The sequence below is a fragment of the Rhinoderma darwinii genome, chromosome 2 (genome assembly GCF_050947455.1).
Source record: "Rhinoderma darwinii isolate aRhiDar2 chromosome 2, aRhiDar2.hap1, whole genome shotgun sequence".
Lineage (NCBI taxonomy): Eukaryota > Metazoa > Chordata > Amphibia > Anura > Rhinodermatidae > Rhinoderma > Rhinoderma darwinii.
The window spans coordinates 20,319,955-20,343,971 of record NC_134688.1 but is presented as its reverse complement, the minus strand read 5'-3'; the positions used below and the strand labels follow the sequence as shown (position 1 = coordinate 20,343,971).

The following is a 24,017-nucleotide window of genomic DNA, read 5'->3' as shown; positions in this document are numbered from 1 at the left end:
CGAAAAACTACAACTCGTCCCGCAAAAATCAAGCCCTCATAGGACTATATCGACGGAAAAATAAAGACGTTATGGCTTTTGGAAGGTGGGGAGGAAAAAACGAAAATGAAAATCTGAAAAAGGGCTGCGACGGCAAGGGGTTAAAGGCTATGTATATCTTTTAAAGAATTATAAAAAAAAATTAATAACTTTTATTAAAACTTTAGACTTTTTAAGATCTAGCTTTTATGGATCTTATATACAGAGGAGCTGTATCGTTCTGTCAAAGCCACGGCCATCAAATCACCTGAGATGATGGCTCGGCTGAAAGCTGGTCCTGCGTCTCCCTGACGGAATCGGCTATGATGGTACAATACAGCTGCTCAGTGGCGTAACTACCGCGGTAGCAGCAGTAGCGGCTGCTACGGGGCCCGGGGCTTGAGGGGGCCCGGTGGCGCCGCTAGCAGCCGTTATGGCTACTACAGCGGTAGCGTCGCTACTGTGGGGCCCGCGACGCCGAGCCTTACACAGGCCATCTCATGCCTGTAGGTGACGCTAGCACCGGAGGGGGCCCCAGTGCTAGCGGCAGCCAAATACATGTATTAGCACTGAATGGCCGGGCATGTTCCGTGCCTGACCATCCAGTGCCTTACAATGACACTGATTGGCTAGCGGCGCGATGACATCATCGCGCCGCTTCCATGCTTGGAAGGTGCTGATTGGCGGGGCAAGTCATTCTGCCCCGCCAATCAGCGTCATTGGAGGACGCTCGTTCAACTCCTGCAGACATGCTCAGAAGAGAGCATGTCTGCATCGCCAGTGAACAGCGTGGGAACCGGAGAATGTGAGTATGTCAAGTTTTTGTTTTTTTTCCCTCATAAAAATGTGAATGGCATTATCTATAGTGGGGGGGGGGGTCATCTTTATGTGGGCTATTATATATAGGGGGTCTATATGTGGGGCAGTAGCTACAGGGGGGTCTATATGTGGGGCAGTAGCTACAGGGGGGGTCTATATGTGGGGGTGTGGGCCATTATATACAGGGGGCTCTATATGTGGGCCATTATATACAGGGGGGTCTATATGTGGGGGTGTGGGCCACTATATACAGGGGGCTCTATATGTGGGCCATTATATACAGGGGGCTCTATATGTGGGCCACTATATACAGGGGGGGTCCATATGTGGGCCACTATATACAGGGGGGTCTATATGTGGGCCACTATATACAGGGGGGTCTATATGTGGGACACTATATACAGGGGTGGGTTACCTGTGGGGCACTAGCAACAGGGTGGCTATATGTAGTGCACAGTCTACAGGGGTGGGCTATATGTGGGACACTATATACAGGGGGAGCTATATGTGAGACACTATATACAGAGGTGGGCTATACGTGGAGCACTAACTATAGGGGAAGCTATATGTAGGGCAGCACGGTGGCTCAGTGGTTAGCACTATTGCCTTGCAGCTCTGGAGTCCATATGTGGGCACTATCTACAGGGTCTTCTATGTAGGTCACTATCTACAGGGGACATGTTGTGTGTTTGTGACAGTTATATTTAGATGTGTTGAGAATTTTAACTTCGTTTTATAGGTGCAGAAATGTTTTAAAAGTGAGAAGCTGAAGACATCTAAACGGAAAACTGCAGAAATGGGTCATGGCCGGGAGAAATCCATCATAGATGTCTGAACCGGAGGGAGAAGAAAAGAACTAGAATCTGAGACGTCACCGGTGAGTCACTTAATGTAAATGTTTATTCTGCCTCTAATCAGTAATGTAGTCACTGTATGATCTGCAGCGAGATGATGGTGATAGGATTTTTTTTGTGAAACCGCATCTCCCAGCATATCCTTACCATTGTTCCGGCCATGCTGGGAGCTGTAGTTTTACGCCGTACAAACTTATACGCAGTGGCGTAACTACCGCTATAGCAGCCGTAGCGACTTCTACAGGGCCTGCAGCATGAGGGGGCCCGTGCCACCCGCCGGCACGGCCCCCTCCCATGGCCGCAGGCTCCGCTAGCAGCCGCTATGGCTGCTACAGCGCGACGCCACTGAAGGGGTTGTTCCTACATAAGACATGTATCCCCTATCCACAGGATAGGGGATACATGTGTGATCGCTGGCAGCGATGAGGAGAACGGGGGATCGAAAGTCCCCCCTAAGTTCTCCATGACAAACCTCGGACTTCCGGGGTCTGTGTCGGCAGCTCCGTAGAAATGAATGGAGCGCCGGTCGCGCTTGTGTGCATGCGTGACCAGCGCTCCTTTCATTTTTATTGAACTGCGCAGACGCCGGAAGTCCGAGGTTAGTCATGGAGAACTTCGGGGGACTTTCGGTCCCCCGTTCTCCTTATCGCTGCCAGTGATCACACATGTATCCCCTATCCTGTGGATAGGGGATGCATGTCTTTTGTAGGACAAACTATAGGACGTTTTTTTTTGGGGGGGGGGGCTATATAGCGTTATCTACAGGGGGGGCTGTACGGCGTTATCTACAGGGGGGCTGTATGGCGTTATCTACAGAGGGAGTCTGTATGGCGTTATCTACAGGGGGGCTGTATGGCGTTATCTGCAGGGGCTGTGTATGGTGCTATCTATAGGGGGGCGCTGTGTGGTGGAATCTATAGGGAGGCACTATCTACAAGGGGGGGGGGGTTGTGTGATACCCAGCAGAGGGGGGGCCCCAGTCAAAAGTTTGCTATGGGGCCCAGTCTTTCCTAGTTACGCCCCTGCAGCTGCTATATATACAGGATACAAGGAAGCTATATCTTAAAAAGTAAAAACATTTTTTAATAAGTCAATTTGAAAGTTGTGTAAAATCACATAACACATTAATTTATCTAAAAAAAATGTCCTTTCAAAGGTGAACATAGCATTTAAGGGGTTAATGTGGAGTTGTGCCCCTTTTGCGGCTATAACATCCTACACTCTTCTGGGAAGGTTTTCTACAAGATTTTGGGGTGTCTGTGGGATCTGGCGTTCTCCTGGCATCCGCCAAACCCAGATTCCTCCATCAGACTCCCAGATAGTCAAATGTTGGTACCGGTGAAGCAACGGAGAATCACATTTTGCTGATTTGCACATCTCAAGTTACAAGTTTGGGAATATGAATACAATGTATATAATAGAAGGTTTATATAGGAGACCTTCATGTAAACGTTGCAGTGGGTTTTGATAAAAGGTGATTAAACATGTCAATTTAAAATCTGAGGAGTTTTCTAAAATCTTTTCCAAAAACTTCAACTACTTTAATGAACATGCTGCCAGCCAATTGCATAAAACCCATAATTAATGTCATATTGATAAGATCAAAGAAATAACTTCAGAACAGCAAGTCTGCCAGGCGAGGGTTTAAAGGCAACCTACATAACCTTAATAGAAATACTAATAAATTAAAAAATTTCAATTTCAATTCCACCCTGTGCTGAAATTCACACTAAATAATCAGCAGAAGTTCATATCAGGTAGCGCGAACGATAGACTCAAAAGCTTAAAAATTGACTAACGTTATAGCGTACCGGTTATAACTTTTTTTGTTTTTTTGTAGTACATGTGAATATTTGTAATATATCTAATAAGGCAAAAATAACATGTTCCTTCCAATCAGGGCCGGCCCTAGGATAGATGGGGCCCTGTGCGAAATGATCTTTCTGCGCCCCACCCCATCATTAAAAAAAAATGTCCCATAAAAAAATTATAATGCCCCTTTAGGCCCCGTTCCCATGACGAACTGAGCTGCTCCACAGCGTGATCCTGTAGCCTAGTACAGAGTTTCCCAACCTTTTCAGACTCGAGGCAGCACTGGAAAAATAAAAATTGCTAAGGGTCCCCCTACCAAAAATTGTTTTGAGAAAAACAGAAAACGGCTAAGAACAAGCACTACACTCGTAGGGCACGTTCACACATGTTTTTTGTAAGGCAAAAAAAATATGACTCAAAATTCCTTCAGCAACTGACCATCAGCCCCCCACTCACAGTAAAATTACCGTTAGCCCACCACTCTCATTAAAATGACCATGAGCCCCCCACTCACAGTAAAATGACCATCAGCCCACCACTCACAGTAAAATGATCATCAGCCCACCACTCACAGTAAAATGATCATCAGCCCCCACTCACAGATTCCCCCTGTAGTTAGCGCCACACAGCCCCTTGTGGGTAGCGCCACACAGCCCCCTTGTAGGTAGCACCACACAGCCCCCTTGTAGGTAGCGCCAGACAGCCCCCTTGTAGGTAGCGCCAGACAGCCCCCTTGTAGGTAGCGCCAGACAGCCCCTTTGTAGGTAGCACCACACAGCCCCCTTGTAGATAGCGCCACACAACCCCCTGTAGGGAGCGCCACACAGCCCCCTGTAGAGTGCGCCACACAGCCCCCTGTAGAGTGCGCCATACAGCCCCCTGTTGGGAGTGCCACACAGCCCCCTGTAGTGTGCGCCACACAGCCCCCTGTAGGGAGTGCCACACAGCCCCCTGGTAGGGAGTGCCGCACAGCCCCCTGGTAGGGAGTGCCGCACAGAACCCTGGTAGGGAGTGCCGCACAGAACCCTGGTAGGGAGTGCCGCAAAGACCCCTGGTAGGGAGTGCCACACAGCCCACAGCCCCCTGGTTTTACATGGAATCATGCCACACAGCCCCCTGGTTGGTAGTTCCCCACAGCCCCCTTGTTGGTAGTGCCCCACAGCCCCCTGGTTGGTAATGCCACACAGCCCCCTGGTTGGTAGTGCCACACAGCCCCATGGTTGGTAGTGCCACACAGTCCCCTGGTTGGTAGTGCCACACAGCCCACAGCCCCCTGGTTGGTAGTGCCACACAGCCCCCTGGTTGGTAGTGCCACACAGCCCACAGCCACCTGGTTGGTAGTGCCACACATCCCACAGCCCCCTGGTTGTTAGTGCCACACAGCCCACAGCCCCCTGGTTGTTAGTGCCACACAGCCCACAGCCCCCTGGTTGGTAGTGCCACACTGCCCACAGCCCCCTGGTTGGTAGTGCCACACTGTCCACAGCCCCCTTGTAGGTAGTGCAAGGACTACGAAATGACCCTGATACCTGGCGGGCAATAGATAATCAAAAAAGTACAACTGTGCAGGAGCACACAAAATACACAGCTTTTCCGGCTATCAAATAAATGTGTGGAAATAAACTAAGATACAACTTTTATTTAGTCTAGCTAAAGGATTAAGCCTTTTAGCTAGATTCCATGCCGCTATTAATTCACGAGGAAGTTTTTTGACTCCTTTAAGACACCCATTTCCTAGGTACATCTTACAATTAGGCCTCATGCACACAACCATATTTTTGCGGCCACTATTTATCCACATTTTTATGGATAAATTGCGGACCGATTATTTTCTATGTCCCCATACATACTCCCGTGATTTACGGTCATGTACATGAGGCCTTACATCCAGTGCTACTCTCAGGTCTGGAGGACATCAATGAATACTGATGGTGAAGACAAGCATTTATATCATGCCCCCTCCCCCCACAATTTAAGGGAGACCCTTTTCCGTAATCAGTCAGCTGGTCTCAAGGTGAACTGCATGTGGTGCAGACAAGACAACTTCTATTATTTACTGTTCAATAGGGTATAGTTGTAGTGGATCAAAGATACAGCTTAATGTCTTGGGATCTTTTTAAACTTTTTATTCTGCCCTGATGTACACCCCCAATAATAGACTATAGTTGAAGTGGATCTGTCTTCCGATGCCCTATATAAGGGCATCATAGTACGGGGACAGGACCGCTCTCCTAATAGCCCAAACGGCACAAAAACTATTGTGCAATTCGGCTAAAAGGAGCGATCAAAGAATACACCGGACTTATAGTTATGAGTCCGCTGTATTCATGAGGCGATCGCTCCCCCCGTCTCCTCCCGCCTCCTTCATCACTAATTGCAGATACAATGCTGAGAGGGGCAGGAGGAGGCAGGGGGCGCTTTCCTCATGTATCCACTGGACCCACAGCTATGAGTACGCTGTATTCTTTCTTAGCTCCTATCAGCCCAAATGGCACAATACTTTTTTGCGCCATTTTGGCTAGCGGTAGAGCGGACCTGTCCCTATACTATGCTGCCTTCTTATAGGGCAGCATAGTCTGATGACTGACCCGCTTCAATGTTTTTGTTTATATTTTGTTCAGTGACTTTTTGTAATATAATGTAATTATTGCAGGAAAACATAAGAAATCATCTCCGCTCCAATTATGTCGAATTATATATAATGGTTGACAGCTGCTACGTACAGAGAACACCTGCTGACAACCAGGATATTGATGTGTGGTCCATTGAATGCCGGTAATGGGTTTAATCTTGGTGACCCAGAGTTTGTCTAATCTAATTTTCTTATGAATACCTGTGAGAAAAATAATTTAAAGGAAAAAAGCGACATTAAATGTATTATTATTATTATTATTATTATTATTATTATTATTATTATTATTATTTATTAACACTATAGGGACCAGTATATTTCGAACCATAATGACAAAGCAAATGTTTCCATTTTTTCATCGTCGCATTTAAAAAGCCATTCTTTTTATTTGTCCGTAGACATAGCCGTGTGAGGGCTTGTTTATTGAGGGACAAGTTGTATTTTTTAATAGCACCATTTTAGGGTACATATAGTTTATTGATTAACTTTTATTATTTTTTGGGGGTAATGGAAAAAACAGCAATTCTGCCTTTTTGTGCCCTCATTTTAGTCACATTTTTATGACCAGCAGCTAATATCCAGAGTAACCGCCGTGTGCAGCCCGGACAGCAGCTAGACAGACAGGGAGTGACTCAATAAGGTGCTGGTTGGTGGTCTCCGGTATCTGGGGCCGTGCAGAGCATCCCACATTTGCAGGAGGGTGCGTGGGGGGAGGATCCATAGAGCGAACAAGACGATTGAGGTCCCACAGATGACCAATTGGGTTCCAGTCTGGTGAATTAGGGGGACAGGGAAGTACTTGGAAGTCTTGGTCGTGCTCTTCCTGTCGGACATTTCTAGTCGTGTGACATGTCTCATTGTCTTGCTGGAAGATTCCATCTGCCTCAGGGAAGACAAACATCATGTATGGGGGGACGTGATCTGCAACAATGGATTCATATCCAAATCGGTTCAGAGACTTCCACATGGATGAGCGGCCCAGAGAATGGCATGAAAAAATTCCCCAGACCATAACGCTGCCGACACCAGTTTTTCCAGCAATGGTTGCAGGGTATTTGTTCTCTGATGTTTCTCATCTGACACGCCAACTTATCGGAGAAGGCAACCCTTTGGCAATCATTGGTGGTCCAATTCCGATACTGCCATGCAAATTGAAGACTTTTTTTCCAATGCACCTTTGTTACATGGGAGCAGTGACCATCCGTCGGCTTCGGAGCCCCATACACAGTCGGGTTCGCTGAACTGTTGTTTTAGACACACGTCTGGTAGCCCCCTGGTTGATTTTCACAGTGAACTGCTCCAATGTAGCGTGTCGTTCGGCCCTCATGCACCTTCGTAGCCGTCGTTCACCTCTCACATCAATGGCACGGGTTGCTCCACAGCTTCCTCGTCGGTTATTTCCAATGGTGCCATTTATCTATTCACGAAACACTGTCACCACAGCAGCACGCGAACAGTTCACAAACTGCGCTGTGTGAGACATACAGACACCCGTGACCCGAAAGCCAATAATTATCTCTTTTTTGCAACTCTGATAAATCGCCCCTTTGACCCATGGCAACAACGAGTGTTGACATTTGAAAGTAGGAGGTGGTCATAATATTGGGACTCGACTGTGTATAACATGATAACTTTATTCTGCAGGTCATTACGATTACAGCAATACTAAATTGATATTTGTTTTATGTTTAACTACCGTTGCACAATAAAAACAGTTTTTATAAGTATTTGTTTTTGTGTCGCCATATTCTAAGCGCCGTAACATTTATATTTTTCACCGATGTAGCGGTATGAAGGCTCATTTTTTTGTGGAACGACTTGTAGTTTTTATTGGTACCATTTTGGGATACATACATCTTTATGTTTAAATAACATAATCGTTTTATAATTCGGGTCGTTACAGATGTGGTGATACCAAATTATTTTACATTTTTTTACTTGGTACAGAGCCGTCTGCTTCCGATACGACCACTGCATATCTTGCGGTGCAAGAGGCAGCCGGAAAAGCTTATCGGTGCCGGGTCTGGGTGTCGGACCCCCACCGATCATACACTGATAACCTATCCTGTAGATAGGTCATTATTATAAAAAAGCCCCATTACCAGAAAACCCCTTTAACGTTAAAAGTTAACAGGAAAAAAAAAAAACTCGTCCTGATCATGTACAACTGATACAGATGCACGGCTTGTGACAAGGGAGAGATGTGATACATTGTAACAAACCAGGCACCTGTGTTAGTGAGACATGGAATGTAAATAGATCTGTTAACTAAAAGTAAGCTGGCCCTTTAAATAAATCTTAAATAAAACAATTCCCTCCATATCTGTGATTATAGTTTGAGGGAACAATGAGGGATATGTGGGATTTAATCAAGTAGCTATTATAGAAATGTTCTACAGATAAGAACATCAATCACATGTTTTGTATGAGATTCTGAACACGAGGATTTATCATTTTATTTATCTCCGCAGTGATGGCTGGGCAGACAGGTACGATGTGACAGACGGTTATCAGCGAGAGGCTGCCGGAGGAATCACCATCAAATTGCAGTCTCCTGATGTGAAATGGTTTGACGATTATTACCTGCAGCTACGGCCAGAGACCAATCTCCGCAATCCCTGGTTCCAGGAGTTTTGGCAAAACAAGTTCAAGTGCAAATTGAAAGGATATTCGCAGGACAACCAAATCTACAACAAGACCTGTGGCGGTGAGTGAATAGATGTGTCCTTTCATTAAAGTGTCATTACAGAATGTAATTTAAGGAAATTTACAAAGGAAGGAAAATTCAATGCACAGTTTATGTGAATAAAAGCAGAATCTAAAATCAATATACAGGTGTTCTTTCTTACCATTTCTTATATCTCAACATATTCTGAGATATATGGCACGAGATAACCTGTTTTGTTTGTCTATGTGTGGCCACCCAGTGGTTGTGATGTGAGTTGCAGCCTGTCAAGGGTTTTGTTAGCATGTCGCGATATTGTATTGAATTTATTTAATGAGAAATTGGAGTGACGTAGCTTTAAGGGGTGCAGTAACAGCTCCTGTGGGGGGAGGGGGACTCATAAGCCTCCAATGTGGCGTAACAGAACAGCAGCACTGTGTATGGAGGCAAATTACTGGCTAATGCACAGTAAAGTATATATGTTAAGGTTAGCAGCCACAGGCGGGTCCTGGTGCCTCAGGGGCCCAATGTTCCTTTGTCACATAAGAAGACACCATTATAAATGGCACATGCTAGGTCAAAGGGCCCCATTACAGATTTTGCACTGGGGACCAGGAGCTTCAAGTAACGCCTCTGACTAGTAGTCCTTTAAGTCCTGCCGTCCGGCTAGGGGATTTATCAATATTTAATTTGCTCAGACGTAGCTGTACTTCCTCCTGTGTTAAGCAGGTAATATTGGGTGGGGAACCTATATCACTGTCCCCCTGAATATCTGTCCCCCTGAATAGCAGCTCATCAGTGAACACAGAGGAAATGGTATACTGTACACATAACTAATGTCCCCATACAGTATGCATAACTAATTCCACCATACAGTACACATAACTATAGCTTCTATGCTGTACACATAAATAATGTCACCATACTGTTCACATAAATAATGTTACCATAAAGTACACATAAATATAGCTGCTATGCTGTACACAAATAATGTCACCATACTGTACACATAAATAATGTCACCATACTGTACACATAAATAATGTCACCATACTGTACACATAAATAATGTTACCATAAAGTGCACATAAATAAAGCTGCTATGCTGTACACATAAATAATGCCACCATATTGTACACATAAATAATGTCACCATACTGTACACATAAATAATGCCACCATATTGTACACATAAATAATGTCACCATACAGTGCACATAAATAAAGCTGCTATGCTGTACACATAAATAATGTCACCATACTGTACACATAACTAATATCACCATAGAGTGCACATAAATAATGTCACCATTCTGTACACATAAATAATGTTACCATACAGTGCACATAAATAATGTCACCATACTGTACACATAAATAACGCTGCTAAGCTGTACACATAACTAATGTCACCATACTGTACACATAACTAATATCACCATACTGTACACATAAATAATGTTACCATACAGTGCACATAAATAATATTACCATACAGTACACATAAATAACGCTGCTAAGCTGTACACATAACTAATGTCACCATACTGTACACATAACTAATATCACCATACAGTGCACATAAATAAGGCTACCATACTGTACACATAAATAATGTCACCATTCTATACACATAAATAATGTTACCATACAGTGCACATAAATAATGTCACCATACTGTACACATAACTAATATCACCATACAGTGCACATAAATAATGTCACCATACTGTACACATAACTAATATCACCATACTGTACACATAAATAATGTCACCATACCGTACACATAACTAATATCACCATACTGTACACATAAATAATGTTACCATACAGTGCACATAAATAATGTTACCATACAGTGCACATAAATAACGCTGCTAAGCTGTACACATAACTAATATCACCATACAGTGCACATAAATAAAGCTGCTATGCTGTACACATAAATAATGTCATCATACTGTACACATAACTAATATCACCATACAGTGCACATAAATAAGGCTACCATGCTGTACACATAACTAAAACCATCATACAGTACACGCAATATACTCCATCTTTGTGGTCCAGCATCTTTTTCCCGCCTCAGTAGTCTTAATGTGTGGTGAGTTTGTTTTCCTCATTATTCTATCTGTCTGCGCCGCAGCAGGAGAGCATTATTCAGGCAACAGCAGGGGAGCGCGTTTCCCGAACAAGGACTGAGCAGACCTTCAATGCTGTCATGGCAACGGCGCCCAACACTTCTGAGAGCCGCTGCCATGACAGTGCTGATGCTTTGCTTGTTTCCCGCTCTGAAGCCGTGACGCCAATGCCCTGCCACAGTAGGGAAGGAACAAACCTTCTCCTGACGTTCAAAGGGGGGAGAGCAGAGGGAGACACTGCGGAACTACGCTTCAAGTTTTTTTTTACCACTTAGAACATTTATTACCTATACACAGGAAAGGTGATGAATGTAGGATTGCTAAGTGCCCCAACACTGAGATCTCCATCGATCACTAGAACGGGATCCCGATCCCCCTTTCAACCTCACTTCGACTAGCTGTTTCCATCAGCCCCACAGACATTTAATGGAGCGGCAAGGCACATGCTCCATTAGAGATGCTCACTGCAATCATACAGTAAGGAGGAATGGGGGTCAAGACGCCTGTTCTAATGATAGACGGTAGGCGGAGGGGGAGGCAGGAGTGAGCTGTAAGCACCAAGTGTAGGTTCTAGGAGCGTGCTGCAGAGAAGCAGACATTATTTAGGCCAGAGTAGTGCTCTGGAGATTAAAGGAGCATGCTTAGAGCGCCAAATGTGTGGAGTGTCATCCAAGTCAGGACATCTTGAGAGTGTGAACAGCCCTAATTATCGCACAACCCTAAGCCACTCCTGCCCACTGTTGGTCTGCCATCCACCTGTAAAGTGATAAGTACATTATTGGACTGTGTTCAGACACTACAGAGTTCAGTCTTTATTGGAACTACGTGTATGCCGGAGCCGTCCTTAAAGAGATGTTGCCTCATGAAAGCACTTGGACTAAAATTGAGTGTGTGCCTCTCCGTGGCTTGGGACCGTTCTCGGTAGTGTTGCGCAAACATTTAGCGGCATGCACGTTGCAGGCATGTGGCCAAGGGAGAGTTTGGATCCGTTAAGGTAGTGGCGTAGCGGCCACCGTTTCCCACGTAGTTGTCGGCAATTCCCCATTAGAGTGACTGGTGCACCTTATACTTAACGGGGCAAGCTGTGTAGTAGAGGGTAGCCTTTCATCGAGCTGTAGTGGCATGGTTGGGGCAGGCAGTGGAGCCTGCATTCACTTTAGTGTAGCCCAACTTGTTGGGGACACCTGCAGAGAGTGAGTTACCGACCCTAGTTAGGACCGTTCAGTAAGATGTGTGTGTTATTGATTAATAAAGAAACCATTTGTTTGACTGCGACATCTGTGTCATCTTCTGGAAGACCCTGTTACACATAAATAATGCAGCCAAACTCAACATATAACTAATACCAACATAGAGTACACATAAATAACGCGGCAATGTTCTAAATATAACTAATACCAACATACATAAATAACGCAGCCATACTGTACGTGAAACTAATGCCATCATGCAGTACACAAAAATAAGGCTGTCATACTTTACATATAAATAATACTATTATACATTACACATAACTAATGCGGCCATACTGTGTACGTAACTAATGACATCATACTGTACACATAATTATAGCCACCAGACAGAACATACAAGTAATTGCTCCATACTGTACAAATAGCCATATATTAATGTCTGACAGAGGTTGCATACTTGCAATCACACATTGGCCCTAGTTATATATGAGGATAGTAGTGCAATAAGTGATAATTGGGAGTCCCGGTGTCGGGCCCCATTACCTCTGATTAAAGGCAATGGTTCAGCCTCCCTGTCTGGATTCACAGATGTGGATTCTGCAGAATAAGCCTAGATTGACACGAACGTTGCGAACCGGCAGTTATTCACGTTCGCGGTGCATCCATACTGTACCCCTGCGGGACGCGTTATCACGCATCCCACATAGACTAGAGTCTATGGAGAGGTGCGTGAAGCGCAAAAAAAAAATAGGACATGTCCTATGTTTTCACTGACCCTTCACACGCTCTGATGAAACAACAGCCGTGTGACACGCTCGTGTGAATAAGGCCTTAAGCTGCAGGTCACCTTTAAGGCTCTGTTCACACTAGTGATGGTCCTTTCCATCAGGTTTCCATTGCCCTCTGCATTGCTGCACTGTTCTTTTCCATAAAAATCAGAAACCTAACCCATTACAATGTTTTATTAAAACAACCGACCTGTCCTATCCATCATGGCTCCAGTACTCACAATAGTCATGACGCCAGTGTGAACACAGCCAAAAAAACAAAAATGATTGACAACTGAGAAAAATAGCTTGCACTAATTGATGATTCAAATATTGATCCAAAAGAATCAAATGCAATTTTTTGTGAAAATGTAATTATGACTTTTTTTTTCTTTACTTAGAATCTTATAAATCTATATTTATTTTAGTCGTCTTTTAGGATTATATTTTATTTCAGCCGGATTAAATAAACTTGGTTCATGTCACAAAATTGTCAACTATCATCCATTTTTGACAGGAAATATAATCTTTGCTGTAAAATCTTACACTTGAGAAACCTGAAATTTAATTTGCCGAGCGGTTTATTACTGAGTTATTAAAAACGGAGGGAAAATGTTCTACTCTGTATGGATTATAGCAGTAAATCATTATTGGTTGATACCAGTTTAATTGCAGTAGTGAAAATTTGTGTAAATGTGTAGATTTGAGGAGTGTATTTATAGGCTGTGTTCACATTTAACAGTTCTACTGCATTCTGCAACCGTCAGATGCTACATTGCAGCAAATGCTGTTCCCCAAAAATTCCATTTACGCAATTTTATCGAAGCCATTCTGTTTTATTAACTGCAGCATCCCCTATCCATGGCATAATTATGCCATCTTTCCAATTGTGGAAAGAAAGAAAAAATTGCACAGAAATTTTTTTTTTTTCCCCATAGATGCTGATCCTAGAAAATAATGGCCTCAACAACTGTATGGATTGACATGTGCATTTTGTCTTTGACTTGAAGCTTGTCGTTTTTTGACATAAATCAGTAGTACATGTGTATATATAAACCTGTGTAATATATACTATCTGGGGAAATTACATCTTTCTTACCTTCCGGCAGTCTGCAGGCTCTCTGTAAAGGACCGTTTAAACAACTGATTTGTCCTATCCATCATGGCTCCTCTATAGAAGTCATGACTTTAAAGGATCGAATACGTCGGTCGGCTTAACTATGACCCCTCATCTTTACCCCTTGAATAACACTCCGACAACTGTTGTGGTGAAAGGCCATAGCAGCCATATTTATTAAATAACATTTTGAACCAAATATGCAAATTTAGCATAATTATAAATATATACAAGTATTACATATAAATAACCAATAGTAATAACAGATAACATAAAAACATAGGCCAATTTCGGGAGGAAGGAAAAGCTCCTTGAAGGCAGTCTCCAAAAAAACAATTTTACCCTTGGCCGTCCACACCTGACCCAAAGGTACCGTATACCGTTTTTAAATGGCTTCTGGGGACTCCATCCCCCCAGCAACTCCACCTGATGTATTTTACACCAATCTGATGCACGGCCCATTTTCTTGCACCATAACCTAAATTTTCTGCCTCCAAGGAACCCCCTTTTCCCGCCATCGACGGGCTACAGTGAAACCTTACTGTCGGCCGTTCCGCCACACCTGAAGGGCAAGCTCCAAACCCTCCTGCAAACCCAAGCACCATATTTCAATCCCTATCGCATTCAAAATGTACCCCATCGGCTCTGCGCAGCTCCGCCGATGGTGTCTTCAAATCGCGGTGACGCACCGCAATCCCACCGTTCCTGCGAACAAAGCGGGCAATTTCTTTATTAATCTTTGCCCTAGCCTTATTCAAGCTAACTACTGAGCGTGCCTGCCACCAAGCACTACGCGCCACGATATCCAACCACACCACTAACATGCCCGGAAAAAATGACCAGAGATGCAACAGATCCAACTTTATATCCCTAACCAAATCCCTGGAAGGTCTGAGAGAAATATCATTGCCCCCTATGTGTAAAAGTAACACATCAGGCGGTCTATCCAGGGCCGCGTAAAATTGTACCTCAGACAGGACTCTGTTCAACAGCATGCTCCTAAGCCCCAGTCACCTTACTTGCATCTCTGACCGTGCCAAACCCAACTGTCGATCGTCCGGACGTACATCCGCCCGCAGTGCACCCCAGTAAACAAATGAATGGCCGACAATCCATACCAGACAAACGTCAGCGCCTGAAAAACATTAAACAGAACATAACATGCAAACTAATATACCAACTGAGGCCGAACATAACCCTTAAATCTCGCAGACCCCCATCTTCCAATTCTCTTAATCACCGAATCAGACAACCCCCACCTGGAAGCCTCTGTGGCCGCTCCAATCCGAAATGAATGAGAAAAAAATTCCTTCTCCACCATACCCAAGGAGGCCAAGCACTTTCGAAAAACTGCCACTCGCATGCACCAAAAGCGGAGCACCATCCTGCGGCCGCTCAACTAAAAATCGCTCCACAGTAGCAACCGGACACACGGGGGAACCCTCCAAATGCGCCAAAATCACTCTCAAACCTCTGCCCGTCTGATCTGTTTTTGACCGCCGAATAGTACATGTCACAGAGCCCCCTTCCAGCTGAACATCGCCCAACAACAAACCGCCCACCATGGTTCCACTACACGCCACCAACTCAGAAACTCTAAACGCCCCAAAAAACGTCAAAGAATATGCCGCCCTAAATAAGCAAACCTCATAACTCGAAGAACACACCTGCTCCAAACACCTACCCAAAGATCCCAATAACTCGAAGGTAACCGGCCGGCGAGTGTCCCTCCGCACACCCGGTTTCCGATAACCCTTCAATGCCTGACTAACCATAAAGGACTTAGAAACATCGCATACCACACCACAGCCGGAGAACCACTCGTACTCGTTGCCCCACCCCCCATTCTAGACAACAAAGCAAGCACCCCAGACAATACCTCACGCACCAACCTCTCCGCATCCATCCGCCCCCCAGAACCCCAAGGCAATACAGACCCCCCCACCCTCCCCACAACCAGAACGCTCCTCACCTGGCCTTCCCTGGGCAGGACACCCAGCAGCCGCCGAACCCTTTCCTGTAGACCTCTCTGGCCTGCTGGCAGCGCCCCTGGCCGTCATCCGGGGAATCCCATCTCTGTGTGGAGGGACATCAGAGAAGTCATCGGCGTCATCCTCGGCATCCTCCAGAACTCTCTTTCTTCCATTTCCTCCCTGGCAGCACTTCCGTGCGCCAGACCAGGGAAGCTAAGCTTCGCCCCCTGGTTACGACGAACAGGCTGCCGACCTACACTCCTGCGCAGGCCGCAGCCAGCGCCGGAATTCCACGGCTCCTGCTGACTCACTCCCCGCTGCTCCAGCAGCTGGAGCTGCTGATCGACCCGGTTCCTGAGAGCCTGCACGTTGCTGGGACCGTGCCGCTCCTGTCTGCAGGATATTCCCCTGCCTGGCTGCTTCCCTGGCAAGCACCTCACCAGCTGGATCAGCCGTACCGCTCTCTGCCGCACTTCGTCCTGAAGGAGGGGGGAGGAGCCTCCCATCCGCCTCCCGCCGAGCCCCGCCGGATTCATCCCCACTCGCAGCGTCGCTGGGGCAGAGCATCTCCGGAAGTCTGCGGCAGGAGGGTCCCTCTGGGGGCTCCCTAGACGGCGCCGTACTCATGGGGTAACCTCAGGGCTGAGACGTTCTGGCGGCCTAGAACGTCAGGCCCTGGCAACCTGTTCTGCCGCCGAATCCCCGCTAGCGGATACAGCCACCATCAAAGTGGACTGTACCCATTCTTGTCCTCGCTGCTGCACAGCTTCCCGGACCGCTGCCAATAACTCATCCATGGAAGACAACATCTCTGCACTCAGGTAAGCTCCAACTCTCTCCCTCTGCGCGCCAAACTATATCCATTCCCCTTTACTGCCCCTTAAATAACCTATACCCTGCAAAGCCCACCCATACTCCGCTTACTGTTTAACCCATTACATTCCTGACCTACTTAACCCTTCTTTCCTTTTCAGCCTCCCTGCTTCTACGCCCAGTCAAGCCGCATTACACTACGGCTTCGTCCCGCTCGATTGCTCTAATGATGCTAGTGTGAACAAAGCCAAAAAACAAAATTGATTGACAGCTGAGAGAATAGCTTGCACTCATTGATATAGCTAATATTGATTCCAAAAGAATCAAATGGAATTTTTTTATATAATTTTTTTTTAAATTTAATTTTACTCTTCCTTTAGGATTATATTTTAATTCAGCTGGAGGAAATAAACTTAGTTCATGTCATAAAGTTGTCAATTATCATCCATTTTTGACAGAAAATATAATCTCTGCTGTTAAATCTTACAATTTCATTTGCCGAGAGGTTTATTACTGAGATATTAAAAATGGGGAAAATGTTCTACTCTGTATGGATTATAGCAGCAAATCATTATGGATTGATATCAGTTTAATTGCAGTAGTGAAAATTTGTATCAATGTGTGGATTTGAGGAGCGTATTTATAGGCTGTGTTCACATTTAACAGTTCTTGTAATGTCGGGGTAGGGAAACAGACAAGTGAGCCCTAATCTACCCGCCACTCAGTCCCTGCCTACTTGCAACGACCCGCCCTAGGCGACGGGGTACAACTGGGCGACAGTCCCTACACTCAATAGGTGCACGACAGACAAACAGACAAGGGTACAAAGAAGCCAGGGAAATGGGGAAGTTGCCCACGGGAACACCGTGAGCAACAAGCGAGGTGAACGAGCCGAGTCAAACCAGGAGCTGAGCGAGGTACAAAAACGCAGAGCAGAAGAGTGGTCAGAAAAGCCAAGGTCAATCACAAGCAGAGGATAGTAGTTCAAGAAGCTGCAGCAGGGCCAGGAAACAAACAGAGAAGAATCACAAGCAAAGGAGGAACAGGAAAGGCAGGTATAAATAGACAGAGGGCGGGAGCTAGCTCCGTCTGGCCAGGCTGTGATAGGCTCTCCCACTCCTAAGCCTGCCATCCTGGGTGGTGGAAGATGGAGTCAGTCTCACAGACATAGAAGCAGGTGCAGACTGATTAACTATGGGTGTTGACACAGAAGTTGTGTCTGCCAGATCCTTTACAGTTCTACTGCATTCTGCAGCCGGCAGCAAATGCTACTCCAAAAAAAATCTATTTACACAATTTCAACAGGCCGTTTTGTTTTTACTTTTATTAACTGCAGCATCCTGATCCTAGAAAATAATGGCATCAACAATTGTATGTATTGACATGTGGGTTTTGTCTTTGACTTGAAGCTTGCCATAAATCATTAGTACATGTGAATATATGAAACTCTGTAATATATTATATCAGGGGGAAATTACATCTTTCTTACCTTCCAGCAGCCTGCAGGCTCTGTAAATGTTCAGAAACCTCCTCAGTCGCCAAGGAAACCATCTAGTGTAAAACAGTAAATAGAAGACAGGGGGGAGAGCAGAGGAGGCTATGGATATTAGGATATGCCATCAATATCCGATTGGTGGGGGGCGACTGCTGTGACCCCCATCGTCTCTCAGAATGAAGGGGCCACAGCACTAATTACTCTAAGTGCTGCTGCCCCCTAAAAAAAATTCCCTACACAGTGAAACGCTGGGCCATCTGCAGTGCTGGGAATCGCAACACAGCTCCACGCACCTGAATTAAGCTGGGGTGCAGTTCCCCGCAGAGTGGATGACCCGGGAACTTTTTCCCTTAGTTCTCAGGATCAATGGTTGTTCCAAAGGTCAGATCATGACTGATAGTACTGCTGGTGCATTTCCTAGCTTTATATCTTAGAGATATATATATATATATATGGCGACCGCTGGTTCAAAACCCCTAGGGGGCTAATAAAAAGTGTAAAAAAAACTTGACGTTTTCAGTAGTGAAAAAAAAAGAAATAAAACAATAATAAAAGTTGAAAAAAAAACTTTTCACATTTTTCCTCTTATGTAATGTTAGAAAAAAAAATTGTAACACTGCGTCGTAAAAGTCTGAACTATTACATTCTAACCTTATTTATGGTAAATGCCATAAAAAACGAAAATATTAAACTCCAGAATTGCTGTATTTTTGGTCACCTTCGCACCAAAAAATGTATTTATAAAACTGATCAAAAAGTCTTATGTACCAAAAAAATTGTCCCGCAAAAAATAAGCCCTCACACTGTTCAATTGACGAAAAAATGTAAAAAGTTATGGCTCTCAGAATACAGCGGCACAAAACTATTTTTTTTAACTAATATTTTTTTTCTTTGTAAAAGTAGTAAAACATAAAAAAAAAACTATATAAATTTGATATTGCCGTAATCAAACTGACCAGCAGAATAAGGTCGCCTTTTTTCTGCACGGTGAACGCCGTAAAAAAGAAACCCAAAAAAGAATGAAGGAATCACAGTTTTTTTTCCAATTCCACCCCACAAAGAATTTTTTGTTCAGTTTCCCACTACATTATATGGTATTTTAAATGATGCCAATAGAAACTACAATTCCTCCCGCAAAAAAAGTAAGCTTTCACACCGCTCCTCTGACGTAAAAATAAAAAAGTTATGGCTCTTGGAAGGCGGGGAGGGAAAAACTAAAACGAGAAAAATGGCTTAGACTTTAAGGGGTTAAATGTACACATAAATTATATTATTGCAACCGTTACAACCAATACTATAAAACAAATGCAGAACTGGCTGCAGCGGGATATCACACGACACAAGCCATTGAAAAGTCATTGAAAAAGTCAAGATAAAGGATCTTGTCACTGTGTATTTAATGCGTTAAATATCAAGATAAAGAGGACTACATCTGTAGCCTGCACGGTGAATATGTAAAAATGACAAAAACACTTATTTTGATCATCCTTCTCCCAAAAAAAGCAATTAAAGTACGTCAAAATAATACCAATAAAAACATCAGTTTGTCCCTCAAAATACGAGCCCATACACAGCTCCGTCGATGTTAAAATAAAAGAGCTACGGTTACGAGAATACGGTGATACAAAAACAAATGTTATTTTTAAAAACTTGTTTTTATTGTGCAAAAGTAGTAAAACATAAAAATATAAGTATAAATTTGGTATGGCCATAACTGGAACGACCCGCAGAATAAAGACGACATGTAATTTATACCACACGGTGAACACGTAAAAACAATGGCCAAAAAAAATGTGCCAGAATTAGTTTTTTCTTTTTTTCCATTCTCACCTTTAATAAAAATTGTGAAAGTTTCTCAATAAATTATATGTACTCAATGGGGCCATGAAAAACACAACTCGTTCTGCAAAAAAAACTAAATCTCATGCTGCTAAGGATGTAGCCATCTTTATCTTGGCTCTGATAACTTGATGCAGCGTGATATCACACAACAAAAGCCATTCAAAAGTCATTGAAAAATAGCTTTCCACTGTGTATTGAATGCGTTAAAAGTCAAGATAAAGACGGCTACATCTGTACATCGACGGATTTTTATTTTTTTTTTGAAGTTTTTTAAAAGGTTTTACAAAGTTATTGCTCTCGAAATGCAGTGATGGAAAAACAAAAATTGCTGTGTCCTAAAGGCCCAATATAACTGCGTCTTTAAGGGGTTAACCCACGTAATAGGGCATTGCATACTCATGTAGGTATATGACCTATATACAGATGTAGCCATCTTTATCTTGACTATTAATGCATTAAATACACATTGACACAAACTTTATCTTGACTTTTTCAATAATTTTTCCATGGCTTTGTTGTGTGATATCACGCTGCAGCAAGTTATCAGTCAAGATAAAGATGGCTACATCTGTATCTGATCTATATTACGGATCCCTTTAAACCAGACTGATTGTTCCAGGAGATATCTGGCTTTTGCGTCGCACCTTTGATATAAAGGGGTTATTTTAATAATGTCTACTTTGATTTGTAGCTTCAGTCTAGGTTACATCTAATTATCTTCATCTCAGAGCTGTCAGGCTTAGTTCTCCAGGGACAGATGAGGATCTGCCAGAATTTTTTTTTTGTGACAACCAATTACCTCTGGCAGTCCAAAAATTGTTAGTATACATTTGTAAATAGAGTCCGGCTACCTATGAAATTTCATACAAAAATGTTCTCTGCCACAAGGTCATGATATAGCTATTTTTATTTATATCTAATTAAATGTTTAAAGTGACACTAGTAGTGTATTCAATTAAAATAATAAAACAAATGTAAATTTAAAAAATAAATAAGAATATATATATATATTATTTGTAATTATTTTTTTTTTTTTTTTATTTGTTTTATTATTTTTATATATATACCCACTAAGCGAACAATATCCAAAAAGGAACAGGCAGCACTCCATATAGATCCAAGTGATAAAATAACGTTTTTTATTCATCCAGAATGATGCAATATTTCAGCCCCCATCTCGGGCCTTTCTCAAGCAATTCAATAGTGAAGGACATCCCGTTAAGGACCATGAAAGTGTCACATGCAACAAAGTAAAATACAAGGTACAGGTTAGAAAATATATATAACAAGTTTACTAATATGTACGGATGTAGCCATCTTTATCTTGACTCTGATAACTTGCTGCAGCCATGTTATCACACAACAAAAGACATTCAAAAATTAAAGAAAAAGGATCTTGCCACTGTGTATTTAAAGAGGCTCTGTCACCAGATTTTGCAACCCCTATCTGCTATTGCAGCAGATCGGCGCTGCAATGTAGATAAGAGTAACGTTTTTATTTTTAAAAAACGAGCATTTTTGGCCAAGTTATGACCATTTTTGTAGTTATGCAAATGAGGCTTGCAAAAGTCCAAGTGGGTGTGTTTAAAAGTAAAAGTCCAAGTGGGCGTGTATTATGTGCGTACATCGGGGCGTTTTTAATACTTTCACTAGCTGGGCGCTCTGATGAGAAGTATCATCCACTTCTCTTCAGAACGCCCAGCTTCTGCCAGTGCAGATCTGTGACGTCACTCACAGGTCCTGCATCGTGTCGGCCACATCGGCACCAGAGGCTTCAGTTGATTCTGCAGCAGCATCGGCGTTAGCAGGTAAGTCGATGTAGCTACTTACCTGCAAACGCTGATGCTGCTGCAGAATCAACTGTAGCCTCTGGTGCCGATGTGGCCGACACGATGCAGGACCTGTGAGTGACGTCACAGATCTGCACTGGCAGAAGCTGGGCGTTCTGAAGAGAAGTGGATGATACTTCTCGTCAGAGCGCCCAGCTAGTAAAAGAAGTAAAAACGCCCCGATGTACGCACCTAATACACGCCCACTTGGACTTTTACTTTTAAACACGCCCAGTTGTACTTTTGCAAGCCTCATTTGCATAACTACAAAAATGGTCATAACTTGGCCAAAAATGCTCGTTTTTTAAAAATAAAAACGTTACTGTAATCTACATTGCAGCGCCTATCTGCTGCAATAGCAGATAGGGGTTGCAAAATCTGGTGACAGAGCCTCTTTAATGTGTTAAAAGTCAAGATCAAGACGTCTACATCTTTATCACTCACATGTATAATTAGCAATTACTCCCCCATCAAGGATCCACATGTCATTCGTTGTTTTCATAATAAGCAACGCATTCCGGCGCCTGAATTACAGCAGTTCCTCTGGTCCACTATTGCGCCCGTTCACAGACTCTAACATTAGACTATTGAGCAGATCCATACAGAGCCGCTCCATCCGCGCAACGGTGTTCCCAGCCATCATGGAAAGGGGCAGTATTTGCCAATATTTTACTATAGAAACTTACTTTGTTATATGGAATTTCAACACTATATAAATTGTGCTTTGAGGGAAAAGTTATTACCGTTAGGTAGGTGCAAAAAGGCTTAAAGATTCCACCCACGTCGGTACTTATGCCCAGTCAGCCGTTCCCCTATCACAAGAACTAGTTTGCCCCGGCAACCAGATGCTTCACCCCTCACGATGTGGACGTAGCCTACCATAGCAGTGCACACCTGGGATTTCAAGTTGTGACATCATGGGGCAGGGGCGGAAATATCGCCGATGCAGCCCGCTCACCTGCCCTACATGCTGTGCGCATAGATTGGCACAAGGCCCCCATCCTCTCTGGGCCCCCATGCCCTGAGGCATAAGGAGGCCCGTGCCGCCCAGCATATAACATTTATGGGCTAGGCAGCACAGGCCTCCTCATGCCCGGTGGTGTCGCTAGCACCGGAGGGGGCCCGGTGCTAGCGACAGCCACATTCACTTGTATCTGCATCCTCAGGATGCAGATACTATTGAATACTATATAAGGCGCTGGGAAGACTCCCTGCGCAGGCCTGCGTGATGACGTCCTTGCATCACACTGGACTGCGCAAGCGTCCCACCCAGAGTATATGCAGCGCTTTGTCCGCAACGGCAATAGGGCAAGGTAAGTAGAATTGTTTTTTTTTTTGGGGGGGGGGGCTGTGTAACAATATACCGGGGGCAGGAGCTTTGTGACACTATATACAAGGGGAGAGGGAGAAGCTTTGTGGCACTATGTACAAGAGGAGGAGGGAGATGTGACACTAAATACAAGGGGAGGGGGCTGTTTGGCACTACATGAAACGGGTGAATCGTTGTGCGACACTATATACAAGAGGAGGGGGCTGTGTGGCACTATGTACAAGGGGAGGGGGAGCTGTGTGGCAGTATATACAAGGGGAGGGCGGGGCTGTGTGGCACTATAAACAAGGGGAGGGGGGAGCCGTGTGGCACTATATACAAGGTGAGGGGGGCTCGGTGGCACTATATACAAGGGGAGGGGGCCTCGGTGGCACTATATACAAGGGGAGGGGGCTGTTTGGCACTATATACAAGGGGAGGGGGAGATGTGTGACACTATATACAAGGGGGAGCTGTGTGTCACTATATACAAAAGAGGGCTGTGTGGCACTATATAAAAGGCGGGCTGGGTGGCACTATATACAAGAAAAGGGCTATGTGGCACTATCTACAAAGGGGAACTATATGACACAATATACAAGGGGGAGGGCTCTGTGGCGCTGTCTACAGGGGATTCTGTGGTGCTATATAGAAGGGGCACAAAGAGGATATTACTGTGTGGGCACAAAAGGGGCACGGTTACTGATGGGGCACTTTTATTGTCGAGCACTG

General features: G+C 44.3%; 1 protein-coding gene across 6 annotated transcripts in view; it reads left to right on the top strand.

Moving 5' to 3' along the window:
- GRM5 (glutamate metabotropic receptor 5) overlaps positions 1-24,017 on the top strand; it is a 356,124-nt gene that overhangs the window by 269,698 nt on the left and 62,409 nt on the right. For all 6 annotated transcript variants that reach the window (XM_075851443.1, XM_075851446.1, XM_075851447.1 and 3 more), the window contains exon 4: positions 8,607-8,842. In XM_075851443.1, the coding sequence (XP_075707558.1) occupies positions 8,607-8,842 (236 nt within the window). The remainder of the gene's footprint in view (positions 1-8,606; positions 8,843-24,017) is intronic.